Here is a 10,599-nt window from a genome sequence, read left to right on the forward strand (position 1 = left end):
AGGACCGGGGCCGCAAGGCCTGTGACCGGCCTGTGGGCAAGACTAAGAAGAAGAAGAAGGCCGAGGGCACTGTGTTCACCGAGGAAGACTTCCAGAAGTTCCAGCAGGAGTACTTCGGCAGTTAGGCTCCCGGGAGGGCACAGCCGCCTCGGACCTCTCAGCCTGGCTCAGGAAAGCCGTGGAGTGGAGGCTGGCACGGACCTGGCGAGCTGGAAGCCCAGGGGAGGACCTTCGCTCAGACCCGAACTGACATCTGCAGGCTCGGGAGGTGCCACCTGCCTGCTGGAAAGGAACACATTGGACTGTTTTGTCTGCTTTGGCCCAGGGAGGGCCTCGGGGCTGTTTGCTGTGGAGAGGCCTGTCACTGGGCCCTTGGGGACCACACCTCTGATAGGACGAGGGCCGCTGGGTGGGCTTCCAGGTTCTAATAAACGTGGCCCAGGGGCTGTGTGTGCTGCTCTAACAGGGTGTCTCCCGCCTCCTCTGGCACCGAGGAGCCTTCCTCCCCCACCTCCCAGCTGGTTCTTAGGGCTCCAGGTCAGAAGTCCTGCAGCCCAGCCCTGGCGCAGGCACCACCAGAGAGCAGTTCACCCATCCGCAGACCCCACAGGCCTCCTCTCCCTGGGGTGGCAGCCCCAGCTGAGAAGGCAGCTCTTGAGGAAGCTGAGGGAGGGAGCATGGCTGCCTCAGCCCAGTGCCCAGGGCTTGTGCCCTTGTGTGTTTTTTTTGGGGGGGAGGGTGCGGGTTGAAAGGCCACTTTTTCTCTTACCTCTGTCACAGGAGGTGGGGACTAGTGGGGCGACTCAGGAGGTGAGCTCAAGAAACAGGGTTTTACGCGCAGGTCTGCCGAGCAGAAGGGTGGTGCTGGGCCCAGAGCTGCACCAGCAGGGGAAGGTGGAGGCTGGGCCGCGTCCGGCGGGGGCAGCGCAGGGCAGATGCTGTTGAGCAGATGCCTGAGTGAGCGGGTGGTGCTGCCCAGCTGGGTCTTCAGTGTGGCACTGATGACAAGTCCTAGAAGCCCAGGGGTCCCTTCTGGGGAGGGGGCCCTGGAGGCCTGCAGGCTGCTCCGTCTGGCTCGCCTAGTGCCACCCCCCGCACGCCTAAAGGCTCCTTGGGACACGTGTTGTCTGGTAGAGGACTTCTGAAGGGACCCTGCTGTGGGTTCTTCTGTGCAAGAGGAGGGAAAGGTTTACCCCTCACACAGCCAGACCCCGGCAGGGCTGTTCCTGGTTGCTATCCAGGTTTCCATCCCAAGTGGGGACAGGAGGGGACCACAGAATTGCCTGAGGCAGAGTTGGCGCCTGTCCTGTCTGCAGTGCAGGTGGCCTCCGAGAGTAGGAAGCAGACCAGCCATCCAGGGAGTCAAGGTGGGCAGAAGAGGTGTCGTGACTCCAAACCAGTATTGCGCCAGTCCTCAGATGGCTTGTTCCAAGAAGGGAGAGGGGGTGTTTTCCCAAGCTCTCCTCCTGCCTGCTGAGCTTCACTGACCCCTGTGAGGAGAGACACTCCGGTGTCCTTGGAGGCTCTTTCCTCTTTTAAGCAGCTTAGCAAGCAGCAGCCTCAGCTTCTCGCTTTCTCTCACCGGTTTTCTGAAGAACCGGCTGACCAGGGCCCCTTTCTAACGGGCACGCACCTGCTGTTATGTCATCACCAACAGGTTCCTGCCCCCTCCCCAGGTGTAGAATGAGGGGCCTGCCTCTGCGGGAGGGTGAGAGCAGGGGTCCTGCGCTTCTCTGCTTGTGAGTTTCCAGTAAGTCTTAATGTTTGTGCCGAGTAGCACCAGTGGGTGTGTGTCCGTGACCCCAAGGCATGACTGACGTTAGCGTTCACCAGAGACACTGGTCCTATGGGTCGGGGTGGGGCCCCACAATCTGCTGTTAACAGTCACCCTGGACTGCTCCGTTGCAGGTGGTGAGAAGGCAGTGGGGTGGGGGCCCTGGGGAGGCGGGTGCTGGCGATGGAGGAAGGAGGATGTGCCACTGGGGAGGGGTGCCGGTGCAAGAGCCACACGTGGGGGTGCTGACCATGAGCCACGGGCCGGGTGACTGACAATCTTTTGGGAAGGGGACAGGAACCAAGTGAGAGGACACTGTGGTGCCGCATTGAGGGCTGGGAGGAAGAGGCCTTCCCTGATGGAGCGGCCCTATCACCGGTGGTTTGGAGGAGCTGACACATTTGCCTAGAGGAGACCCAGGAGGGCAGGACTGCCACGTGGGACCTCGGCCAGGGTGTGTGTGTTTGAGGCTTAACAGTTCCTGCAGGAGCTGGGCGGATCCCCATCAGGTGACATCTAACACAGCTGGGGCCAGGGAGCCCTCTTAGAGGTGGGTGGGACCGTGTGCCCATTCCTCCGAGGCTTTTTCTCAGGGTGCTCTCCCCATTCTACATCCACAACTTTCCCTGTCCTTCGAAGCCCACCTCAGGGCAGTTAAGATCTTGAAGATCACCAGGTCCAAGGTCCACATGTGACACCTCCTTTGGTGCCTTGGGGAAGCATTCCCATCTGGGCCACCACCATCACATCTCCCACATTACCCTGTTAGGCATCAAGAAGCAGGTCAGGGAAATATCAGCCCCACCACAGCAGGCAGAACAGGCAAACGCCCATAACCCTGGTCAAATAGGCTCTACAACTCCTCCAAATACCCTCTGCTGTAGGACCTGTGTGCCTGGTGCCCCATTTGCATCACCCTCATCCCAGCCACTCGTCTACACTGTCTTTCACAATGGAAAAATGGCCCTCCCTCAACAGGCCCTGAAGGACCCAAGGAGAGAAGAAACCTGCGCCGGCTGGGCTGACTCCTGTACTCAACAGAAGATGACGGTCTCCCTTATCTTGCAGTAAGTCACCTGCCAGGACTGCAGTGCCCTTCCATCCCGACATCAGGGATGGCAGGCTTTCCAGCTCGCCGAAGGTGCCAGCCAGGGAAGCAGCCACCCTGCTCTTCCATTTGTTCCAGCAAAACCTGAGAAGCCTTCTTTCCCGGAATAGACCCTTCTGGGAAGGCCTCTACAGAACTGCAGCAGCTTCTCAGTGAAGCCTATCCCCTTGTGCCCAGCTCAAAGGCTGCGGGGCCTTATCTGGGTACTTAACGTTGGCACAAAGCAACAATCATGCGGGAACAGGTGGAGCCCAGGCTCCACTTCTCTGCCAACCTGCTCCTTAATAAAATTCCCCAGCCTCACTCGCACCCAAGGGTGGTTAACATCGAGTCAAACAGTTTTTGGTTCTGGGGAAATCACCCAGCCACCTACTAGGAGGTATCTAGCCCAACTCCCCGTCTCAGGGGTCCAACTGGTCATCAGTGACCCTGACATACAGCCCAACAGTGTCAGGAAAAAAAAAAAAATCTCACTCTGGGCTTTAATTCCAAGTCCCGATAGCCAACCCCAAAGCAAAATGCTGCTTCTGGGGATTGACTGGGCTCTTTACCAGAGGCAAGAAACCAGACACAGCAGTCTGCAGGAGTACTTTCACTACAAAATAATTTATTAAAACACAGCTTCAGCACTAGCCTCCTATGTACAAGCACACACCCTCCGGACTACCCTACAGCTAGGGGCTCCTCTTCTTCCCCCTTGCCTTGCGGACCTCTTCTATCAAATCTTTCAGATACTGGATCTCCTTGGCCAAGGAATCTGCCTTCTCTTTCAGAGCCTCATTTTTCTTTTCTAGCTCTTTACATTCACCAGTGAGGGCCTCCTGCTCTGCCCTCTTCTTCTGGCGGTACCTAGTGGCTGCTGTCTTGTTCTGCTCCATTTTCTTCAGTTTTTTATCTAGTTTCTCACCCTTTACTTTTGCTATCATCTTCTCTCCAGGAGGGTCATAGGGCTTGGGGCGGGCAGAGCCAGCAGGGGCACCTGGCGATAGCAGGCTTCTATTTGGAGAACCCCTGGAGGTAGGGGGGCTATGCTGGGGAGAGCCCAGATAGGAGTCAGGGCTCATACAGATGCCACTATCATTATCTGAGGGGGCATCCTCTTCCTTTACGCACGGAGGGACCAGCATAACGTAAGCGGTAGAGTCTGGCTTCCTGTCTTCTTCAGACGTCACTTCACTGCATAGCTCGAAAGTAAAAGAATGATCTGGAGTGGAGAACAGGGCCCCTGGGGAGAGGGGAAGAGGCTGCAAGAAAGTGAAAGGGGCACCCTGGTCAGTTGTTGGCAAACTTTCTGGAAGATGGCCTATTGGGTTCACGATCTGGGGGGGCTCCTTAGTAGCCTCCTGGAGTAGGGGGTCAAAGAGATCACACGTGTCATCCAACGAGGCCAAAAGCTCATCCGGCATGGTTTCCAGATCATCTATACCCAACAGAGCATTAAAATCGAACTCCTTCAGATCCATTTTCTCCATCATCCAATCTGTCCCAGAGAAAGCATCCTCTGCAAAAAATTAAAGAGAGTTGGAACCAATGAGTCAAATGTACAAGACTGTCACCAGATCCCACCAGCAGATAAAAGCAGCCCACTCACCCTTGCCGTTATCTGAGGCACTGACCAACCCATCCATAGCCAGCCATTCGGAGAAGCCCGCCTTAGCCTTGTCGCCAGAGAACCCATGAGGTTTGAAGTGCTTGGCCACCTCCAGGTAGTCATCTAGGAGACCCAGGCTCTCTTCAGCCCCCAAACCCGACTGGTCGAAGGGGGACATGAAGTCCACCACCAACACCTCGCTGCTCAGGAAACTCTTCTCGGCCATGTTGCGAGGTTGTGGTGGAATCGAGGAATGTGCTTAACTCGAAGGTGTCTTTGTCGGTTACAGCAACGCTGCTGCTGAATGCCTTGAAAAGCCTGAATACAAATCAGAAACCAAGTCCCATGAAAGATCAGCTGGCCTGAGAATTTCATCTTTTCATCCACGAGGCAAGATGGCCAAAATAGAACTCCATTCGGTGTTGAGAATCGGTACCACGTGGCCCCAGGGCCATCGCGTCACCGCCGCGTCCCTCAAGCTGCACAAAATGGACGCGCGGCCGTTCCCCCACCGGCCAGAAGAGGAAGCCGCCCCACCCGCACGTCCAAATCCGCCTCTGGACGCCCGGCCCCGCCCACGCCCCCCGTGACTCACGCGGCGGCCGCCGCCGCCGCCGCCCTACCACGCCGCCATCTTGGCTGCTGCCACGTTTCGCGGGGCACCAGGCGGAAGCCGGCGGGTTCGGCGGGCCGGGGCTGCCGGGGGCTCCCGACCCAAGGGCGCCGGCGTTTTGGGGACACCCAAGCAGAGGCCACGCGTTCCAGGCGCTCGTAAAACCGCTCCCGCCTCCGCGAAGCCGCCCAGCCGCCGGCCACTCCCAAACAGAGAGAAACCCCTCACCGACCCAGGGGTGCACGGCCAGAGCAGCGCAGGTCCAGTACTTACGCCATGGCTTAAGCCGCTGGGGGGTGCCGCTGCAGAGCCTGGTGCTGCTGCCGCCGCTGCAAAAGCCAATGCTGCCGCAGGCACTGCTGCCTCTAATACGCCATGGTGGCCGCGGCCGCTGCGGGAGCGGAGAAAAAAGGGCGCGCACTCGCACGAAGAAACCACATATACAGACAGAAGGAGAAAAAATGGCGGGGAGACGCCGAGCGCGGGTCCTTTATAAACTCTGCCCCCTATGAGGACGCATCACAGACCATATCCTTCCGCCTCGGTCACGTGACTCGCGCCTCCCACCCACGCCCTATCGTTTCCAATCTCCGACTTTTAAGTCTAGGGCGTAGCTGTGAAGAGAGAATGAATTGTTTTTATTTACGGCCTCAAGAAAAAGACGCACTACTTTACAAGGCTTTTAAGATAAAAGGGTCACTCCCGTCCGCCGCCGGGGAGCGCGGAGGGATCCTTCACACTCATTTCCGGCGTTCGGCCGAAGGGCGGAGAGAGAAGTCTTTCATCCCAAGAAAGGTTTTTACTGTGAAGTACTAGGTCTCCTAGTTCTCGCGCGATATGCTGGAGGAGAGCGCGCATCAAGGTGATTGGTCAGACATGGTGAGTCATATATATCTCGAGTTTCTATTGGCTCAGGCCGCTGATATGCGCGGGAAGGGGCGGAGCGGCCGACGGTTCCAGCCGTCTGGTTCCGCGGTTTGCTCGGTTTGCTCGGTTTTCTCTGTGACGCCGCTTTGCAGTGGCTTCCTCAGATCTGCCCACCCGCAGCCGGTCAGGATTGCCCCAGGCAGCCCGAGCCCAGTGCGTCCCAAATAGGGGCGTTAGGCCCCGCCCCTTGCATTCCTTTCCTGCCGTACTCAGTGAAGCTCTAAACTAGCGACCAGGTTCAGGCCCAAAGATGAAACTAGGCAAAAGGAAATGTCATTTCGTGTGCGTTTTCACACGCAAACACTTGCAAAATACTGAGGACGTGCAAGCCCTTCAGTAGTTGAAAGGGGAGGCTGATGACCTCAGTCGAGATCACCCGATCTATGCGCACCTACCATCAAAGGCGAGTCGGGGAAATGCGTAATCCTATAGTCTATCGTATTTTTACATATCCGTTTAGCTAAAATATAAGTTTGCTATTTTATTGAAGAATGCAGCCTATCACAGGGGAACTTCTTTCAGTTTATGTAGTTTCAGTTCCTCTAAGAAGAGAGATTTTATTCACCTGCTATCTCTCACTCTAGGGTAGTTTCAGTTAGCTCCCAACGCTGTATAACTCCCAGGCATAACCGCTTCCCAGCAAGTCCTCCTAATGCCCAATTGCCGGAGTTTGTGTGTTCGGAGGCCGCAGTCCAGGTCAGGCCAACAACTTGCTCTCTCTACTGGGGAACTGTTAGGAGCAACAAGAAAGCCCTCCCCCACCCTCCAGCCCTCTCGTCAGGCACTGCAGGGGCGGAAACCTTGAGTTTCTGCTTCCATTCCTTTCAGTAAGCCCTACAAATATTATTTCTGAGGACTGATGTCAAAAATTTGGGAAGGACTGTCCTACATTACTGACCACTCATTGACTTGATTCAGTCTAGCCCAGCAGTTTTACAGTGGTAAGCTGAGGACTAAAGGGATGAAGGGTCTTGCCCAGTGAAGGCAGTATGGGGTAGGAGTTAGAAGAGAGTTTAGGGGCAAACCCCCCAAACTTGGCTCTTCCATTTATTAGCGGAGACATTTTGGTTGAGTGACTTATCCTCGCTGAGTCTGTTTCCTGAGCTGTAAAATGAAGCTGATGGTGAGTATCCTTGCACTTAGAATGAAGATAATATAAGAGGCACTGAGCTTAGCGCCTGGTATCTGATAAGTGCTGGATAAATGGTTGCTGTTACTACTATTATTAGAACTCAGGTCTCAGACACACCTCCCAAGGCCCCCTCCCCATCTTCATTACATCGTCCTGCTTCCTCAGAGGACTATTATTAACTGAAATCAACAACTATAAACAACTGGTATATGCAAAGCATACTGGATGCTTGATGTGGTTTTTTTCTCCCCTTGGGGAATCACGAGTATCTAGATATATATAAAGCATCTAGTCTTTCAGTGCAAAGGCAGTAAGAATCCCTGAGCTACTACTCAAATCTTAAAAAGGACCCTCGGGGCATGTCCTCCTTTGGCTGTCAGATGACCATGCAGATGGCTGAGAATTAAAAGTAATGCTGCCCCAGGTTGACACTGCAGACGGGTGGGAGAATGACTCCAGTGGCACCTTGTCCCATCCTTTCTATTATGGTGACCCAGATCAGGCACTTCAAAGGTTCTCCTAGCTGCAAATGGAGAACCAGTCCCACTCCTGTAGGAAAATGTTTCATACCACACACACAAGTCAAAGCTGTTGGAAAGGAGACTTTAATTTTCTTCTTCCCATGCTGTGGAAGGACAGCATGTTCCCCAGCTTTATTTCCTCCCTCAAGGAGAAAAAGGACAGTAGTTTTCTGGGTCTCAGGGCTAAGCTGCTTCTATATGGACCTAGCCAGGACAGGACAGAAAGACTGGTGACTGATTCCAAATCTATCAGCTAAACACATCAACTGCTTATTGAAGGGCAAGCAAGTGACTGGAAGGCAGGTTGTGGACTTGGCCTCAGGGGCCAAGCACAGAGAGCATAATGTGATCAGAATGAAAAGGTAAACACCACACTATATGCAGTTAACCCCAGAACTCACATCTCTGGTATTTTGGCCGCTTAGAATCAGCTAAGCGTATCTACAAGGGCTACAGCCTCACAGCTCTAGTCCTAAGTCCTCTTTGGCCTTGAGCTTCAGCACGAAGAGCAGGGTTCTCACAAATCCTGTGAGAGTAGAAGTTCTCAGCCAGGGTCATAGTGTCAAAGATGTGCCAAGGCAGAACCTCTGGACACATGCAGGGATCCCAGCCCCCCTGGCACCTCTCCAGGACCTTTTGATCCTGAAGCTGATTCCTTGTCAAAACCATTTGAGCTCTCAGCTTGAGTGGAGAAGGGGGCAAAATCAGCTAATCTGGAGTGTGAACAGGACCACCAAAGGCTGAGCCTAGGAGGAAAGACTGTAGGCCTCACAACAGTTTTTCCAAACATGAGCTTCAATTATTTTATTTGAAAAAAAAAGTCACAACCAAGCATATAAAGAAAAATACTGTTGTCCTGAACTCACGTTTTAGGAAGGTGCAATAGGGAAAAGCAAATTACACTTTGGAATTGATTGGGTTTTCAAGATGATGAGTCTTTCTTCAAACATGAGGCTAACTATGTGCTTTGCTAACCTAGATGGTGCAAAAAAACTTCCAGATGGACAAGTAGGAGCAGATGCTGTTAGTTCAGGCAAACGTGGGAGTTACTGAGTAGAAAGGCAGAAAAGCAGGAAAAGGCCCTACATCTTTCCCCAAAGATTAAAAAAAAAATGTGTGTGTGTGTGTTGGGGCGGGGGGCATTCCCCTCCTCCAACCAAGAATCTCAAAGCACTGGACTGTCGTCCAGGTATTACGATGAGACTTGCCCCATCTCAGTCAGCAAACCCACCAGGACCTGAGCCAAGGATTCCCACCGCTTCTAGTTCTGAGGACTTCTAAGAGGTTCTTGCTTGTGAAATGGCAGTTATGGTTTTTGGTTTTGTGAAACATAGGTAAGAGACAGAGCTGCCCTTAGAAAGATGCTCTTTAAGAGGAGATAAACTCAAATCACCATTACACTTGGCTTTGATAATCTGGGATTTGATCTTTAAAATCTTTTCTTTTTTGAGCTCTCCTTCCAATGTTTTATATGGAATTTGGTCAGACTCCAGCTTGGGAAAATTACAGGTTTTATAATATTCACATTGGGAAAACCAAATCCTTTATCTGAATGAAGACAAACCCATGCTTTTCCAACATATTCAGCCCTCCCCTCTCCCTTCCTTCCAGTGACACCAGATGGGCGCAATGGAACCGTCAGTGCCAGGCTCCACCCTCTGTGGACACCCTCTACACCAATCCCCCAAGGTAGCACTCAGGCTTATGGAGTGTTTTATAAACTCCAAGTTGATTGTGATGAACAGCCAGGATGGAGACTCTCTCTCAGGGCTCTGGGCTTTCTATTTTTCATTCTCTCTCAATGTCTTCATACAAATGAAACAACTGAACCATTTTAGGGAAGCTTCACGTGTATATGAGAGAAGAGGCAGGAAGAGTCTCCAAATATAGCCAAGGTTAACCCTAGTTCTCAACCTCCTAATCCAGGACAAAAAAAGGGGACAAGAAGCTCTACCTTAAATTCAAAGGGAAGCTAAGGTTTCAATGCTATTTAAAGAGTCACTTCATGTCGCGGTCGTTGGGAAGGAATGAGACAGCTGCAGAGAGCTTCACCAGAATCTCACTGATGGAGAGGTAGTAAGAATAAAAATAATAGTAGGATTTGACGGGAGGAGAACAAAATACTGGATGGGCAGATCAGAAACAGAATTATCATCAGCCTCTTGGCACAAACAGGAAAAAATAAACACAGAACAAGAAGATGCACTGACACTGTATATTAAACTTTCCTCCCCACTCTCAGGATACTTTTTACATTGCAATAAATAGTGCAATTCTAGCAGCAGGAAACAAGAAGGAACGTGGCAAGTACCCACCTCCCTCTCATATGTGTTTCAGCCATACGCTCTCTTCTTAGGTAGCACCAGTTTCCCAGGTGCTGGGTGAGAGACAGGACAGGGGGAAGAGGTCTGTGCATATACGCCTGCCCTCTGGCCTCTGGAGGTGCCTGGAGAGCTCAGCAAACACCCCCATCACGTTCCTGTGACAGACACTGGGGAGCGGAGGGCTGGCTGCTGGGCCCGTTCTTCCTCTAAGGCAACATCCTAGAAAGGCAGGGCCTGATGTGGGAGAAACATGGTCACTGATGTTCAGCCGCCTGTCTAGCTGAACCTCTAGCACTAAGACTGTGTCCTTGAAGGCCTTGTCCTAATTGGCAAGAAGGTGGGGAAGGGGCAAACAGCCGCCCCTTCCCTCCCGGTCTTTGTCTGACTCCGACTCCCGCACGCAGTGGTGCCGGGCTGGACCAGGCACAGACATCAGGCACGCAGACCCTCTCCACCACCTCCAGGTTCCCCCACTCTACACTCACTGATGGCCACTAAGAAACACAGTCTCCGAATAACTACGCATGCAGTTTATCTTGAGCCCTCAGTCCCGTGTGCGGCAACAACAGCGCTCCCATGAGAGACCTTCTTAGCACTTCCGGATATGAG

The 10,599-nt window shown here is 53.2% G+C and overlaps 2 protein-coding genes across 2 annotated transcripts in view; one reads left to right on the top strand and one right to left on the bottom strand.

The window, feature by feature from the left end:
- Window positions 1-463, top strand: part of RPS19BP1 (ribosomal protein S19 binding protein 1) — a 3,751-nt gene extending 3,288 nt beyond the window's left edge. Inside the window, exon 4 of the mRNA XM_024737413.1 lies at window positions 3-463. Within this exon, the coding sequence (XP_024593181.1) occupies window positions 3-125 (123 nt within the window). The 3' untranslated portion in view covers window positions 126-463. The remainder of the gene's footprint in view (window positions 1-2) is intronic.
- Window positions 464-3,469: 3,006 nt separating this feature from the next.
- Window positions 3,470-5,558, bottom strand: ATF4 (activating transcription factor 4). The gene is made up of 3 exons (XM_024737649.1): window positions 5,360-5,558; window positions 4,474-4,791; window positions 3,470-4,383 (listed from the first exon to the last, which is right to left on the bottom strand). The coding sequence occupies exons 2-3, from the start codon at window positions 4,697-4,699 to the stop codon at window positions 3,557-3,559; spliced, it is 1,053 nt and encodes a 350-aa protein (XP_024593417.1). The 5' UTR covers window positions 4,700-4,791; window positions 5,360-5,558; the 3' UTR covers window positions 3,470-3,556.
- Between the last annotated feature and the right edge of the window lie 5,041 nt (window positions 5,559-10,599).

The sequence above is a fragment of the Neophocaena asiaeorientalis genome, unplaced genomic scaffold, assembly GCF_003031525.2.
Source record: "Neophocaena asiaeorientalis asiaeorientalis breed wild unplaced genomic scaffold, Neophocaena_asiaeorientalis_V1.1 scaffold242, whole genome shotgun sequence".
Taxonomy (NCBI): Eukaryota; Metazoa; Chordata; class Mammalia; order Artiodactyla; family Phocoenidae; genus Neophocaena; species Neophocaena asiaeorientalis.